Consider the following 18,344-nt stretch of genomic DNA (forward strand, 5'->3'; position numbering starts at 1 on the left):
AGTTTCAGACACATACTATATTTCAATGCAAATTCAGGGGCACTTCTGAAATATTATGGAGCACCCTCTGGCACTGGCCAGGATGAGGAGGCATCTACCTCCTCAGCCATACAGGCCTCTTCAGAAATGATCTCGGAGCCTCAGGAAGAGGAGCCATCCACCTCCTCAGCCACACAGGTGTCTTCACAAACGTTGTCTGAGCCTGAGGATGAGGATGAAGACCCATTTGCTTCCACTTCTCCCCAGCAGGATTCTTCAGGTGTGTGTGTGTGTGTGTGTGTGTGTGTATGTGTGTGTGTGTGTGTGTGTGTGTGTGGGTACACGCACAGGTGTTTATGTGTGCATCCCTGCATAACATAAACAAAATAGATAATTATCCTTTTGCAAAGTTTTAAGTTTCCATATTGTAGTTGGTTGGTGTATTGTGAAAGAAACAACAGCCACTTCTGCTACTGCTGCAGACACTTATGGAGGCTGAGAGGATAAGATGAAGAGAGGTGTTGACATGTCTGACTGCTATTGTGCAATCTCTGGCCATTAGAAATCTGGCACTAAGGGGACACACACAAACACTGTACTTTCCATCAAATGGACATTTCCTCAGAGGTTGAACTGATGGCATAATTTGATCCAGTCATGAAAGAGCACCTTAACCGTGTCCAAAAAGGGACCTCGAGTCACACCACCAGCTACCTTGGCCACCAAATACAGAATGAACTCATTGATTTGTTGAGCAGCAAGGTCATTTCAATAATGGTGAGTGACATCAAACTGGCAAAATTCTTCTCTATCATTCTAGATTGCACCTCGGATGTCAGCCACACTGAACATTTGTCAGTTGTGATTAGGATTGTGTCACTGAAGGACGAGCCCCACATAAAGGAACATTTTATGGGGTTTCTGGAGGCAGAGGAGACCACGGGCCAACATTTCACATCCCTGATTCTCAAAAGATTAGAGGAGCTAAACATTCATTTTGAGGACCGCAGAGGACAGTCTTATGATAATGGGGCCAACATGAGAGGCAAAAACAAAGGTGTCCAAGCTAGACTCCAGGAAATGAATCCAAGAGCTCTATTGGTGCCATGTGGGGCTCACGCATTGAACCTGGTTGTGGCTGATGCTGCTAAAAGTTTGCCGATGCCACAGGTTACTTTGGCATCTTACACAAACTGTACACCTTGTTCTCAACTTCCACACAGCGATGGGCCATCCTGAAAAAACATGTGGACATCACTTTGACGATGTGGACTGAGACAAGGTGGGAGAGTAAAGTTGAGTGTCGAGCCACTGAGGTATCAGGCAGCAGTGGTGAGAGAGGCACTGATTGAGGTGAGGGATCAAACCAAAAACCCTGTGATAAAGATTGAGGCCCAGTCCTTGTCAGAGGAGGTGGGATCATACCGCTTCACCATCTGTGCAGATCAAACCAAAGACCCTGTGGTAAAGATTGAGGCCCAGTCCTTGTCAAAGGAGGTGGGATCATACCGCTTCACCATCTGTGCAGATCAAACCAAAGACCCTGTGGTAAAGATTGAGGCCCAGTCCTTGTCAGAGGAGGTGGGATCATACCGCTTCACCATCTGTGCAGATCAAACCAAAGACCCTGTGGTAAAGATTGAGGCCCAGTCCTTGTCAGAGGAGGTGGGATCATACCGCTTCACCATCTGTGCAGATCAAACCAAAGACCCTGTGGTAAAGATTGAGGCCCAGTCCTTGTCAGAGGAGGTGGGATCATACCGCTTCACCATCTGTGCAGATCAAACCAAAGACCCTGTGGTAAAGATTGAGGCCCAGTCCTTGTCAGAGGAGGTGGGATCATACCGCTTCACCATCTGTGCAGATCAAACCAAAGACCCTGTGGTAAAGATTGAGGCCCAGTCCTTGTCAGAGGAGGTGGGATCATACCGCTTCACCATCTGTGCAGATCAAACCAAAGACCCTGTGGTAAAGATTGAGGCCCAGTCCTTGTCAGAGGAGGTGGGATCATACCGCTTCACCATCTGTGCAGATCAAACCAAAGACCCTGGTATGATCAGATGGTATGACATCTTTTTTGTTGTTGTTGAAAACTCTGTTTATTCAGTTTCACACAAAGAATATGGCTTTAAAGATACCGTACTTTGGACAAGTTAAACACACCGGGCAGAAGGCTACCAAGGTTAAAGGGCAATCTGTAGGGACAGAGCAGACACCTCACCATTGTTCCTGTAAACAGACAAGGGATATGGGTGGAGAAATGCAACCACTCACAGACAGTCATGGCCACAGATGTCACCTGCTGACCATAGAGAGCCTTTGTTTTTCTATGGTATAGTAGGTCAGGGCGTGACTTGGGGGTATTCTAGTTATTATTTTCTATGTGGGGTTCTAGCTTAGTTTTTCTATGTTGGTGTTTGATATGAATCCCAATTAGAGGCAGCTGGCTATTGTTGTCTCATTATTATATTTAAGTAGCATTTTTTCCACCTGTGTTTTATGGGATATTGTTTTGAGTTAGTGTTACAACTCTTAGTTACGGTTCGTTGTTTGTTTCGTTCTTTCTTTCTTTGTTTTGTGCATTTCTAATAAATAATATGTGGAAACCGTATCGCGCTGCAGCTTGGAATTATTACGACGAATGTGACAGAATATCCCATCAAACCAGGACCGAGCAGTGTGCCCAAAGAGGAAAGGATTTCTGGACATGGGGAGAAGTGATGGGGAGATGCAAAACCCTTCCTTGGCGACAGACGGAGGGAGATAATGGAGGACATTGACGACAGGGTTCGCGGCTACAGAAAGCCCAAGGACAACCCCAAGTTTTTTGGGGGGGTGGCACATGGAGCTGGCGGCTGAGCAGAGGGAAGAGCCAGAGACTGTCAGGGAGGCAATGGCGAAGTTGGGAGAGAGTGAGATGAGAGAGATGTTGTGCAAGTGTGTTCTGCTCAACATCCGGCCAGAGAATCCGGTTAGCAGTCTGGTGCAACCTGTGCCGGTTCCACGCTTCTGGCCTCAAGTGCGCCTTTCCAGTCCGGTACGTCATGTGTCTCCTCCTCACACTCTCCCTGAAGTGCGTGTCCCCAGTTGCGTATGTCCTGTGCCTGTTGGGTTGACACACCTTTTGCCTAGGGACACTTGGCGAGATGAGCACAACACAGAAGAAAGTGCAGCAGGTTTACACGATTCAGACTCCATCTGGACCCAGAGTGGTCTATGGCCAGTAGGATCAGTCTGCAGCCAGTACAAAAGAGCTCTGAAATTTGCAGCCCAATAGTATGTCTGAAATTAGGTAGAACTAAACCACGCAATGCTTTAGGCTTCTGTAAATGTTTTCTACCAATCCTTGGTACCTTGCCATCCCAAATAAAATACATGAATGTTTGATCCAGTGAATTTAAAAAAGATTTTGTAATGAAAATGGGTCAACATTGAAATAAATATAAAAATATGGGCAACACATTCATTTTAATGACCTTAATCCTTCCAATATGAGAAAGAGTAATATGCGAATTCCAAAAAGTAAAAGATTGTTTCAAACTGTCTGCTAAAGCAACAATGTTTTCCTGAAACAAATTTGAATATTTCCTTGTCACTTTAACTCCCAAGTAGGTGAATTGATCCTGGACAATCCTAAACTGAAAACTTGCAAAAGAACACTTTAAAGCAGCCTTATTTACAGGAAAAGCTCACTAGATTCAGCTTGTACCCTGAGATTGAGCCAAACTTTTTAAGAACAGATGAGGCACGTGGCAATGAGGTATCATGGTTGGAGATAAACAAAAGGAGGTCGTCAGCATATAGCGAGACTTTCTGCTCTCTACGCCCGCCCTGATTATACCTTGAATGGCATCATTAGAGCGTAGTGTGATGGCGAGGGCCTCGATTGCCAAAGCAAACAACAAGGAGGAGAGTGGACAACCCTGTCTGGATCCTATTTCTCACAAAGCCAGTCTGGTCAGTGTCTTACTTGGTGCAGCGAGCCTTCCATACGGTGGATGGCTAAGAGCTTGGCTAGGATTTTGTAATCACAGTTTAAAAGCGAGATTGGGCGATAGGATCCACATTCCAGGGGATCTTTGTTTTTCTTTAATAGTAATGAAATTGAAGATTGATAAAGACTACGCGGTAGCTTTGAGGTATTAAGGCACTCTGTAAATAATCGAGACAAGAATGGGCAAAGCAGACCAGAAAACATCCCGTAAAATTTGGTTGGAAAACTGTCCGGGTCCGGCGGAATTTTTTTTTTAACCACTTTTTATTGTGGACACTGCTGTTGCAATCTCCTCAGGTGTAAATTCTTCTTCTAAACAGTCATGGGAGTCTGTATCAATTGAAGGCATATTCAGACCATTAAAGAATGAATCAATCAGCAAAGCGTCTTGAGGAGATTCAGAGGTGTATAGCGCAGAGTAAAATTGTTTGAATTGATCATTGATCTCTTTATGTATAACTGTGGTGGCACCAGACAGGGTCCTTATTTGTGTGATTAAACGTGAGGCCTCAGATTTACGGATTTGACCTGCAAGGAGTTTACTGGCCTTGTCGCCTTGTTCATACACTCTGTATCGAGCTCGCAAGAGTAACTGTTCAGCTTGCCTGGTAGAAAGCTTGTCAAATTCAGATTGGAGTAGTTGGCGCTCTTTATGTGGATCAAAGGAAGGATCTGTAGCATAAAGATCCCATTTCTTTAAAATATCCTTAATTTTGTTTCTGGTGTCCTTTGACAGCTCTTTGGTCTTGGCCATAGTGGAGTTTGAAGTGTGACTATTTGAGGTTGTGGACAGGTGTCTTTTATACTGATAACAAGTTCAAACAGGTGCCATTAATACAGGTAACGAGTGGAGGACAGAGGAGCCTCTTAAAGAAGAAGTTACAGGTCTGTGAGAGCCAGAAATCTATCTTGTTTGTAGGTGACCAAATACTTATTTTCCACCATAATTTGCAAATAAATTCATTAACAATCCTACAATGTGATTTTCTGGATTTTATTTCTCATTTTGTCTGTCATATTTGAAGTGTACCTATGATGAAAATTACAGGCCTCTCTCATTTTTTTAAGTGGGAGAACTTGCACAATTGGTGGCTGACTAAATACTTTTTTGCCCCACTGTATGTGTGTGTGTGTGTGTGTATGTATATATATATATATATTATTATTATTTATTTTTTAAGCCTGTCACATCTGTGAATGTGGAGTGTGTTTTGTTGGTTGATTGAAAAACAAGAACTTAATAAAACTTTAAATAAAATAAAAAGTGAAATGTCAGAATAATAGTAGAGAGAATGATTTATTTCAGCTTTTATTTCTTTCATCACATTCCCAGTGGGTCAGAAGTTTACATACTCTCAATTAGTATTTGGTGGCATTGCATTTAAATTGTTTAACTTGGGCCAAACATTTTGGGTAGCCTTCCACAAGCTTCCCACAATAAGTTGTGAAATAATCTGTCTGTAAACATTATTTGGAAAAATGACTTGTGTCATGCACAAAGGAGATGTCCTAACTGACTTGCCAAAACTATAGCTTGTAAACAAGTGGTTGAAAAACAAGTTTTTAATGACTCCAACCTAAGTGTATGTAAACTTGCAACTTCAACTGTACATGCTGCATTGTTACATTGACATGGGAGTCAACTATGATGGCTTGTCACTGTGTTAGTTAATAAAAGTCTCACACAAACCATGAATATTTCACATTTTAATTGTTTATTAAACAATGTCGATTTTTGTTTGAGTGACAGACAGTGGACATTAAAAGAGAAAAGAAAAGGTTGAGGAGCAGGGAGTAGGGGAAGTTAGAGGAAGAAAAGGAGGAGGTGAGGAGCACAGAGTACATAGCAGCTGATTCCCACCTTACTTGTGATCAATAGCAGTCATATTAATTACATTAATAATGATAATAACCGTATGGACACGAACTGTAAGAAGAACATATGTAGCAACAAATCAAAAACGAGAACCAACCAGTAATCATTGAAAACAAAGATATTAAAAATCATCTCTTATTAAAGTGGAAACATTTATTTTTAACATGTTTGTAAATCCTTTCTGTAAGTATTTCATGTTGATTTTTTTCATGTATTTTTCTTTTTTATTTACTTTGTTTTTAAAAGTGGTGACCCGAAGTTCTGCATGCTGATTGGTCAATTTTCTACTGCCATCCCTTACACAAACACATACACACACATTGTTGTTCCGTCTTTCTGTCTCTGAGAGTAGTATTTTTGCCCCTTGGTAGTCTATGTTGTTAACATGTGAGTGTCTTTCCACTGTAGAAAATAGTTTAAAAATGTCAGTAAAAAATGTAGTATTGGCCAAAGTACTGAGTGATCAGTTCTACTGCTTACAGATTGTAATTCAGCCATGTAAATGAAGAGTACATCCAATTGGCGGCAGATTTTCATGTGAATATTCAAAAATATGCATTTTCCTACCCGAGATGTGTTTCCATCAAACTGACCTGTTGCGGAAAAAAAGTCTGTGCCTTAAGACGTAGTGCACATAAAAATAACTTTTGCGGTTAAATGACAATGTACCGAATAAATAATACGGTTATGTAAAAAAATAAATGGCGTTATATTGTCGACTGTGCCCACTCTGGTCTTGGTACGTGCTCTCTAGCCAACAGCTGGCAGATACAGTGCACGTTGGACAGCCTATATGATGACATTATAATGGACAAAAGAGCGAGATTATTTGAATATGTCAAAAGGCAGCCAAGTATCAATCATCATTTCTCTGGATTAAGACCCTCAATATTTATTGGAAAGGAGCATCAATCGCTGCAGTATTATAGTGGGAAGACGACCAAACATATCATCACGTGACTCGAAGTTTGCTTCGATATGATGGTTATTTGCGGTTTCCATCAGGACTGTCGTGAAATGTTTTATCTGACATATACTTCACTCACTTAAGAAGATTGGATAGAAACCTGGTTACTGATCCAGAGGGTGTAGGTTATTGCTCTGTCGGTCTCTCCTGTTCAATGAGCTCTCTGATGCAGGGCGAGTTACAACGAGCTTTTTTTCTTTCATCAGAACTATTTGCTCATTCAAATGTGGCCAAACAACATGTATCCTGTATGTATTCGGTATCAAATAACATTTATCCTGTTCCTGATCAAGCTTTGTTTGATTAAAAATGGTCCAGGTCCCACCCTGATAGAATGCAACCGAGGTAGGACTACTTGGTAACAGAGTTAAGTTTTGCTAGACGTCATTGATTTAAAGGACACTACCTACCAAATGGCACCCTATTCCCTATATAATGCACTACTTTTGACGAGGGAAATAGGGTATCTTTTGGGATGCACATATTCATTCAAGAAAAACCCTTGAATGAGTAGGTCTGTCCAGACTTTTGACTGGTACTGTACATGTTTTATTACTTCCTTTATTTAACTAGGCAAGTCAGTTAAGAACAAATTCTTATTTTCAATGACAGCCTAGGAACAGTGGGTTAACTGCCTTGTTCAGGGGCAGAACAACAGATCCACCTTGTCGGGGATTTGAACTTGCAACCTTCCGGTTACTAGTCCAACGCGCTCTAACCACTAGGCTACCCTGCCGCCCCACATAGTGACATACACCCCGTTCTTCCTCACTCATCCACTTTATCTCTTCAACATGTTGCTTGACCGCTATTTAACGCAGAAAAGATCCATCCACAGATACGCGACATCTGAGTGCGCGAGGGCTTCCGTGAATGTTAAGAGCACGAGAGTCCTTCTGGGAGAATGTAGACTTAATTAGATTGAACAGAACAAAAAAAACAGCAGGACTCTCAGACACACAGAGAGACACACCAACTGTACCCTTCAGAGAGCACATGAACATGTGAGGTATATATATGCCCTATTGTATTGAAAACACAGACACAAGCACACACATGCCTACATGTCCACACTCATTCTCTCAAACGTAAAGATGAGGCGCATCCCAAAGGGCACCCTATTCCCTATATAGTGCACTACTTTTGACAAAAACTAGTGCACTATAAAGGGAATAGGGTGCAATGTGGGACACACAGACAGACAACGTGAATCCTAAAGTATATTGTCTAATAAGAAGGCATTAGGAAATATTGCTGAAATAAATACAAATAAATTAAATGATATAAAATAGTGGGCAAAAAACTTAACTCTGTTAAATACAACAAATCAATTAATAAAATAGTAATATATATTTTTAATCCCAGTCAAATCAGCAACTAAAGAAAACTTTACAGGTCCAGTTTTTCAGACAGACAGACAGACAGACAGATAGACAGACAGACAGACAGACAGACAGACAGACAGACAGACAGACAGACAGACAGACAGACAGACAGAGAGACAGACAGACAGACAGACAGACAGACAGACAGAGAGACAGACAGACAGATAGACAGACAGACAGATAGAGGTGGTCGGATCTCAATTTAGACATTCGGAAATCATATCAGTATGAGAGTATAGAGGCACCATCTTGAGGATGTGCTGTGGGGGTAGATGGTGAGGGGCTCTAGGGGTAGAGGTTATGTGGATGTCTGGGTGGTCAGAGGGGTGAGTGGGGCAGAAGGGCCTATGTACCAGGCGGATGGGCGATAAGGGCTGTAGGGTTGTCTATCACTTCTGGTTGCAACAGTCACGGTTGATTGGCAGTGCTGCGATGATCCCATCTAGCACCTGACCTGGATTCGCCCCCCCCCACCGTCCCCAAAAATCTAAATAAAGAACTTTATTGACATCAGTTGGTTGGTGACAACAGTGCAGATGGACTGACAGGCTTCATGGCAGCAGAGACAGGAGAGGAAACGAGACATCTAGGAAGCATGTCACGCCCTCCTTTTTTCTGGTTCATTTAGTCAATGAACTAAACAGACCAGACTCAGCTGCTAATGCATTGGTACCTATGAAAGAGTCATCCCTTAAGCAGACCGGAACTGTGACCATTTTTATCAATGGTAAACAGCCTGAGTGGGACATCTTCATTTATCCACCTTCTTTGATGGCAGTTTGACTGCAGCTCTGGGTTCGGAGCTGATTTGTGGTCCGACACCCTGATTTCAGAAATTGTGAGTATGGATGTGTACTATACAAGTGAGTGTGTCAGTAAATGTACATGTGACAGTATGTCTATGTGAGTGTAACCCTGTACATCAGTGTGTGTGAGACGCAAGTCCCTGTGTGTAGGGTGGGGGTAGAGGTTAGAGGTCAGGGGTCAGGCTGGGGCTCCTTCGGGGATCATCCCGTCCTGTTTGAATGGATGGTTTTGGGGTCAGTAGTTGTAGTTTGGGGGCTATAGCAGGGTATATGGGGGAAGTTGGAGTTGGGAGGTATCCCAACTGGTCATCCCAATTGATGTTGGGGGGCTAGAACAGGGTCTGTGGGGGAAGTTGGAGTTGGGAGGTATCCCAACTGGTCATCCCAATTGATGTTGGGGGGCTAGAACAGGGTCTGTGGGGGGAAGTTGGAGCTGGGAGGTATCCCAACTGGTCATCCCAATTGATGTTGGGGGCTAGAACAGGGTATATGGGGGAAGTTGGAGTTGGGAGGTATCCCAACTGGTCATCCCAATTGATGTTGGGGGGCTAGAACAGGGTATATGGGGGGAAGTTGGAGTTGGGAGGTATCCCAACTGGTCATCCCAATTGATGTTGGGGGGCTAGAACAGGGTATATGGGGGGAAGTTGGAGTTGGGAGGTATCCCAACTGGTCATCCCAATTGATGTTGGGGGGCTAGAACAGGGTCTGTGGGGCAGGTGGAGCCTTGGTTGATTTATGGGCACAGTTGAAATTGGGGGCAACCCGTGTGGGTTTTTTTCAGGGTAGAGTAGTTGAAAAGTGGGGGGCTATAGCAGGGAGAGAGGCGCTCCGTGTCGTATGGTAGTTTTGGGGCACAGTTGAAATTGGGGGCAACCCGTGTGGGTTTTTTTTTTCAGGGTAGAGTAGTTGAAAAGTGGGGGCTATAGCAGGGAGAGAGGCGCTCCGTGTCGTATGGTCGTTTTGGGGCACAGTTGAAATTGGGGGCAACCCGTGTGGGTTTTTTTTTCAGGGTAGAGTAGTTGAAAAGTGGGGGGCTATAGCAGGGAGAGAGGCGCTCCGTGTCGTATGGTCGTTTTGGGGCACAGTTGAAATTGGGGGGCAACCCGTGTGGGTTTTTTTCAGGGTAGAGTAGTTGAAAAGTGGGGGGCTATAGCAGGGAGAGAGGCGCTCCGTGTCGTATGGTCGTTTTGGGGCACAGTTGAAGTTGGGGGGCTATAGCAGGCCATCCATAAAGCTGGTGTCGAGGCGCTGGATGAGCACGCGGATGAAGGACATCTCTTTACGCGTGTTCTCAAAGATGATGCGTGGGTCGTCTGACTGGCAGCGCAGGCAGTTGGGAGCCATCACCATGGCCAGGTTGTTCACATCCATCTTAGTTATCACCACGTTGGTAGGCTGGCCAAACACCTGGAGGGTTAGAGAGACCGAGAGAAAGGGAGAGATGATGATGGGTGTGTTTGAGCAGGTGTGTGTGTGTGTGTGTGTGTGCGTTACCTGCAGGAAGAGGGTGATGTGTGAAGTTAAAAAGTGTGTATGAGTGTGTAGAGAGGATGATGTACTATATGTCATTTTAAGATATTCAAAATAGGACACTATCCCGTTAACTGCTTTTCCAAAGATATCTACAGTGCATTTGGAAAGTATTCAGACCCCTTGACTTTTCCACATTTTGTTACATTGATTGAATTGTTTTTTCCGCTCATCAATTTACACACCATTCCCCATAATGACAAAGCAAAAATAGGTTTGTAGATTTGTTTTGTTAATAAAATTAAAATAACAACATTTTTATATCACATTTACATAAGTATTCAGACCCTTTACTCAGTACTTTATTGAAGCACCTTTGGCAGCGATTAAAGCATTGAGTCTTCTTGGGTATGACACTACAAGCTTGGCACACCTGTATTTGGGGAGTTTCTCCCATTCTTCTCTGCAGATCCTCTCAAGCTCTGTCAGGTTGAATAGGGAGAGTCGCTGAACAGCTATTTTCAGGTCTTTCCAAAGATGTTCGTTCGGGATCAAGTCCGGGCTCTGGCTGGGCCACTCAAGGTCATTCAGAGACTTGTCCCGAAGCCACTCCTGCGTTGTCTTGGCTGTGTGCTTAGGGTGGTTATCCTGTTGAAGGTTAACATTCACCCCGGTCTGAGGTCCTGAGCACTCTGGAGCAAGTTTTCATCAAGGATCTCTCTGTACTTTGCTCCGTTCATCTTTCCCTCGATCCTGACTAGTCTCCCAGTCCCTGCCGCGTTGTAGATGCTGAAACCACCATGCTTCACCATAGAGATGGTGCCAGGTTTCCTCCAGACGTGACGATTGGCATTCAGGCCAAAGAGTTCAATCTTGGTTTCATCAGACCAGAGAATCTTGTTTCTCACGGTCTGAGAGTATTTGGGTGCTTTTTGGTAAACTCGTGTGCCTTTTTACTGAGGAGTGGCTTCCATCAGGCCACTCTACCATAAAGGCCTGATTGTAAATAAGGTATTTCTGTTTTTTATTTTTTAATAAACTTGCTAAATATTCTAATAACCTGTTTTAGAATAATAATCCATTTTAGAATAAGGCTGTAACGTCACAAAATGTGGAAAAAGTCAAGGGGTCTGAATACTTTCTGAAGGCACCGTACAGCTACAGTAGGCTAGCCAAGATGAATGCTAGGTGTCTTTTTGTAGCTTTCTTTTTGCAGACAATCAACAGTAGCCACTAGCCATCCTATTGCTACTATGTTCACTATTGAAGGTGTACTTTTGTAAATCACTGTCCCTAAAATAAATAAGCTCAGTGAGTGGATTGATGAGAGCTTCTTTTTACACGGGACTTTTTGTATGTACAGTATAGTGTGTGTGTGTGTGTTACCTGTAGAAAACGTATGAGGTAGCAGAGCACCAGTTTGTTGATGTGAGGCAGGGCCATGACAACGTTGACTGCAGCCTCAGGGTCATCATAGTGAGTGATACACTCCTCATAGAACTCATGCGGAATCAACGGCTCCTCCAACTCCCTGTACCACAACTTCAACAGAGATGCTGGGGGGAGAGAGAGAGGAAGAGAGAGGGGGTACAATTGGACAGAGAGAGACAGGGAAATTGGAACGAAAGAGAGACTGAAAAATAAGAGTAATTTGTTCGCTCTAGCAATCTCTACAGTGTAAGTCAATTTATAAAAAATTCAATGAGAGTCCAATCAAGAGGCAGAAACAGTTGACTGGTCAGACACACAAACCCCTCTCCCTGGCCAGCACACACTGACACAAATTCCTCAATCACCCAGAGTACAGACCAGAACAAAAGAACACCATTACAGTTGTGTGTGTGTGTGTGTGTGCGTGCGTGCGTGCGTGCGTGCGTGCGTGCGTGCCTGCGTGCGTGCGTGCGTGTGTGTGTGAGAAAGAGAGACCCAGCTAAAAATTATAGGGAGAGACATTTTCTGGGGGAAAAACAGACGACATTAGAAAGTCCATGGACACAAACAACAAGTGTGCAGATAAAATAGGCAAAAAACACACACATTTCTTCCCAAAGGGCCGTGGGGTGAGACAGGGATGCAGCTTAAGCCCCACCCTCTTCAACATATATATCAACGAATTGGCACTAGAAAAGACTGCAGCACCCGGCCTCACCTTACTAGAATCTGAAGTCAAATGTCTACTGTTTGCTGATGATCTGGTGCCTCTGTCACCAACCAAGGAGGGTCTACAGCAGCACCTTGATATTCTGCACAGATTCTGTTAGACCTGGGCTCAAATATAAATTCCATCTAGACACCGTTGCCCTAGAGCACACAAAAAACTATACATGCCTTGGCCTAAACATCAGCGCAACAGGTAACTTCCACAAAGCTGTGAGCGATCTGAGAGACAAGGCAAGAAGGGCCTTCTATGCCATCAAAAGTAACATAAAATTCAACATACCAATTAGGATCTAGCTAAAAATACTTGAATCAGTTACAGAACCCATTGCCCTTTATGGTTGTGAGGTCTGGTCTGGGGTCTGCTCACCAACCAAGAATTCACAAAATGGGACAAACACCAAATTGAGACTGCATGCAGAATTCTGAAAAAATATCCTCCGTGTTCAACGTAGAACGCCAAATAATGCATGCAGAGCAGAATTAGCCCGATACCCGCTAATTATTAAAATCCAGAAAAGAGCCTTTAAATTCTACAACCACCTAAAAGGAAGCGATTCCCAAACCTTCCATAACAAAGCCATCACCTACAGAGAGATGAACCTGGAGAAGAGTCCCCTAAGCAAGCTGGTCCTGGGGCTCTGTTCACAAACACAAACACACCCCACAGAGCCCCAGGACAGCAACACAATTAGACCCAACCAAATCATGAGAAAACAAAAAGATAATTACTTGACACATTGGAAAGAATTCACAAAAAAACAGAGCAAACTAGAATGCTATTTGGCCCTAAACAGAGAGTACACAGTGGCAGAATACCTGACCACAGTGACTGACCCAAACTTAAGGAAAGCTTCGACTATGTACAGACTCAGTGAGCATAGCTTTGCTACTGAGAAAGGCCGCCGTAGGCAGACCTGGCTCTCAGGAGAAGAAAGGCTATGTGCACACTGGCCACAAAATGAGGTGGAAACTGAGCTGCACTTTCTAACCTCCTGCCCAATGAATGCCAATATTAGAGACACATATTTCCCTCAGATTACACAGATCCACAAAGAATTCAAAAACAAACCCGATTTGATAAACTCCCATATCTACTGGGTGAAATACCACAGAGTGCCATCACAGCAGCAAGATTTGTGACCTGTTGCCACAAGAAAAGGTCAACTAGTGAAGAACAAACATCATTGTAAATACAACCCATATTTATGCTTATTTATTTCCCTTTTGTACTTTAACCATGTGTACATCATTATAACACTGTATATATACATAATATGACATTTGTAATGTCTTTATTCTTTTGAAACTTCTGTGAGTGTAATGTTTACTGTTAATTTTTATTGTTTATTTCACTTTTGTATATTATCTACCCCACTTGCTTTGGCAATGTTAACATATGTTTCCCATGCCAATAAAGCACCTTGAATTGAAAATGTACATTTTTTGTAATGTACAGTGTGTCATGACTGGCCAATATGTGAAACAGTGTGTGAAAACCGTGTGAAGACTTACAGAAAACGTTTGACTTCTGTCATTGCCAACAAAGGGTATATAACAAAGTATTGAGATAGACTTTTGTTATTGACCAAATACTTATTTTCCACCATAATTTGCAAATAAATTCATAAAAAATCCTACAATGTGATTTTCTGGATTTTTTTCTTTCTCATTTTGTCTGTCATAGTTGAAGTGTACGTATGATGAAAATTACAGGCCTCTCTCATCTTATTAAGTGGGAGAACTTGCACAATTGGTGGCTGACTAAATACTTTTTTTGCCCCACTGTATGTGTCTGTCACTGTACATGGACTTCGGGACAATATTTCATCAGCCAAAATAATGGTAACAACGATAGAGGGAATATGAAATAAAATGAGTTTTACTTTTACATACTGTGTGTTGTGTAGAAAATAATGGTAACAACGATAGAGGGAATATGAAATAAAATGAGTTTTACTTTTACATACTGTGTGTTGTGTAGAAAATAATGGTAACAACGATAGAGGGAATATGAAATAAAATGAGTTTTACTTTTACATACTGTGTGTTGTGTAGAAAATAATGGTAACAACGATAGAGGGAATATGAAATAAAATGAGTTTTACTTTTACATACTGTGTGTTGTGTAGAAAATAATGGTAACAACGATAGAGGGAATATGAAATAAAATGAGTTTTACTTTTACATACTGTGTGTTGTGTAGAAAATAATGGTAACAACGATAGAGGGAATATGAAATAAAATGAGTTTTGTGTGTTGTGTAGAAAATATCCCAATCAAAGGTAATGTTTTAGTAAAGATGAACAGTAAATTTATTTGTCTAAACTAGATCACAGTAAAATCCATACCTTGCCTCGTAACTAGATACCCCCCCAGAGAACTAGCAGATGGAAACGCCCCTTTGTGGCCCAGGGGTATTAAACATGTGAGTTAAGAATTTATATATCAGACTAAGTTGACCGCGCGCTGCAGCCGAGGTCCACGACTTTTCGTGACCCCAAAACGCAACACGAAGAAGACAAAGGAACCTCTTAACAATCAATGCTATGGTTGAGTAGCTGTATCTGTATCTAAGAAGGTAAATTCAAGCAGGACCATCTGGTTATTCTCTCCAAGGAATCGTGTGTCTACATTCCTTTCAATCCCACGCTGGAATTATTTGCAACATAAAAAATAAAACTGAAATATCACATTTACAAAAGTATTCAGACCCTTTACACAGTACTTTGTTGAATCACCTTGTGCCAGCGATTACAGCCCTGAGTCTCCCTGGGTATGACGCTACAAGCTTGGCACACATGTATTCGGGCAGTTTCTCCCATTCTTCTCTGCAGATCCTCTCAAGTTCTGTCAGGTTGGATGGGGAGCGTCACAGCACAGCTATTTTCAGGTCTTCTCAGATATGTTCGTTCAGGTTCAAGTCTGGGCTCTGGCTGGGCCACTCATGGGCATTCAGAGACGTGTCCCGAAGCCACTCTTGCATTGTCTTGGCTGTGTGCTTAGGGTAGTTGTCCTGTTGGAAGGTGAACCTTCGCCCCAATCTCAGGTCCTGAGTGCTCTGGAGCAGGTTTTCATCAAGGATCAATCTGTACTTTGCTCCGTTCATCTTTCTCTCGATCCTGACTCGCCTCCCAGTCCCTGCCGCTGAAAAACATCCCCACAGCATGATGCTGCCACCACCATGCTTCACCGTAGGGATGGTACCAGGTTTCTTCCGGACATGACGCTTGGCATTCAGGCCAAAGACTTCAATCTCGATTTCATCAAACCAGAGAATCTTGTTTCCATGGTCTGAGTCCTTTAGGTGCCTTTTGGCAAACTCCAAGCGGCTGTATTTTACTACGTACCAGTATTTATGCATGCACTGGTTTGGGTTTTTACTTTACCTTCTATAACGGTATGTGATACGCTGTGTGTAACGTCCAGTTTTATAGTTTACTCCGCTACTTGGGTCATCCCTCGCCGCTCTCTCTCTCTCCATGCCGCTTTCCAGTCCCGCTCCCTGTCACTCAAAGAGCGCCTTTGTTGTTGCTTGACCTCGAGACACTTGTGTTCAGTCTGCATGGTCAATGCAGCACATAAAACAATGTTGATGACAACGATGTTGTTTCCACTTTGATCTGAATGTAAATCCACAAGCGTTCTATAATTACAATATCAGTTTGTGTTTCTTACATCTGCAAACAGCTAGTTTGTATTTTCTTAGCAAGTTTTGTTAAATCGTGTTAGCCACTAATGCTAAACGCTAGTTATCTGCCTAGTAAACTGAGTCGGAGCAAACGTAGCTAGCTAATACGTCCTGATACCAGTACTGGTGGAGGCTTAAATCAGCATGTTGTTTGCTCAACAGTATCTTCTAAATCAAAGAGGAATAGGCGAAGCATGAATATGTTGGCTATATATGAATAAAGATTTAATGTAGCCGAAGATTATAGGGTCCCATAAGGAAACACTGAACATCACTTTGGTTCCTACCCTGTCACAATAACTCGTCCATGGCACTTTCATTCGTTGTCATGTCAAACAACACTGTATTCAAAGTGCCCACTATAATTTATATTCTAACTATAGAATTATAATAAATATTCTATTTCCATGATTCCAAAAGTTCACCCAACTGTTTTGATCTGAATCGCAACATTTAGAAAAAAATAAGTATTTTTCCCCCATATCGTGGCCGTGTGGAAATGATCTAAAATGAGTGCAGGAAATGCAGAAAGTTGAATTGAAGAGTATAAAACAATCTGAATGGAGAACAACCCATTGAAATCATTTAAAATATATGTTGCAACCCTAGGGTCATACACTACTCATAAAGCAAATGTAGAACTTCTATTAATCAAAAACATAAAATACCATCATATGTTACCATGATATGTTATTTTGGCCATATCGCCCAGCCCTACAGTCATGTGCCTTTTACTGAGGAGTGGCTTCCATCTGGCCACTCTACCATAAAGGCCTGATTGGTGGAGTGCTGCAGAGATGGTTGTCCATCTAGAAGGTTCTCCCATCTCCACAGAGGAACTCTGGAGCTCTGTCAGAGTGACCATCGGGTTAACGGTCACCTCCCTGACCAAGGTCCTTCTCACCCAAATTGCCGGATCGTCAGCTGTAGGAAGAGTCTTGGTAGTTCCAAACCTTTTCCATTCAAGAATGATGGAGGCCACTGTGCTCTTGGGGACCTTCAATGCTGCAGAATGATGGAGGCCACTGTGCTCTTGGGGACCTTCAATGCTGCAGACATTTTTTTGTATCCTTCCCCAGATCTGTGCTTCGACACAATCCTGTCTTGATGCTTCACGGACAATTCCATTGACCTCATGGCTTGGATCTTGCTCTGGCATGCACCGTCAACTGTGGGACCTTATATAGACAGGTGTGTGCCTTTCCAAATCATGTCCAGTCAATTGAATTTACCACAGGTGGAGTCCAATCAAGTTGTAGAAACATCTCAAGGATTATAAATGGAAACAGGATGCACAAGAGCTCAATTTGAAGTCTCATAGCAAAGGGTCTGAATACTTACAGTTTAAGCCAGAGGTTTACATACACCTTAGCCAAATACATTTAAACTCAGTTTTTCACAATTCCTGAGATTTAATCCTAGTAAAAATCCCCTGTCCTAGGTCAGTTAGGATCACCACTTTATTTTAAGAATGTGAAATGTCAGAATAATAGTAGAGTGATTTATTTGAGCTTTTATTTATTTCATCACATTCCCAGTGGGTCAGAAGTTTACATGCACTCCATTATTATTTGGTAGCATTCCCTTTAAATTGTTTAACTTGGGTCAAACATTTCAAATAGCCTTCCACAAGCTTCCCACAATAAGTTGGGTGAATTTTGGCCCATTCCTCCTGACAGAGCTAGTGTAACTGAGTCAGGTTTGTAGGCCTCCTCGCTCGCACACACTTTTTCAGTTCTGCCCGCACATTTTCTATAGGATTGAGGTCAGGGCTTTGTGATGGCCACTCCAATACCTTGACTTGGTTGTCCTTAAGCCATTTTGCCACAACTTGGAAGTATGCTTGGGGTCATTGTCCATTTGGAAGACCCATTTGCGACCAACCTGACTGATGTCTTGAGCTTCAATATATCCACATAATTTTCCACCCTCATGTTGCCATCTATTTTGTGAAGTGCACCAGTCCCTCCTGCAGCAAAGCACCCCCACAACATGCTTGCTTGCAAGCCTCCCCCT

At 42.7% G+C, this 18,344-nt stretch overlaps 1 protein-coding gene across 1 annotated transcript in view; it reads right to left on the bottom strand.

The window, feature by feature from the left end:
• Window positions 1–9,995: 9,995 nt before the first annotated feature.
• LOC115145420 (rho GTPase-activating protein 39-like) overlaps window positions 9,996–18,344 on the bottom strand; it is a 210,739-nt gene continuing 202,390 nt past the window's right edge. Inside the window, exons 13-14 of the mRNA XM_065003224.1 lie at window positions 11,867–12,036; window positions 9,996–10,417 (exon numbers count right to left, since the gene is read on the bottom strand). Of these exons, the coding sequence (XP_064859296.1) occupies window positions 10,223–10,417; window positions 11,867–12,036 (365 nt within the window). The 3' untranslated portion in view covers window positions 9,996–10,222. The remainder of the gene's footprint in view (window positions 10,418–11,866; window positions 12,037–18,344) is intronic.

Source organism: Oncorhynchus nerka, linkage group LG17, assembly GCF_034236695.1.
Source record: "Oncorhynchus nerka isolate Pitt River linkage group LG17, Oner_Uvic_2.0, whole genome shotgun sequence".
NCBI classification, from domain to species: Eukaryota; Metazoa; Chordata; class Actinopteri; order Salmoniformes; family Salmonidae; genus Oncorhynchus; species Oncorhynchus nerka.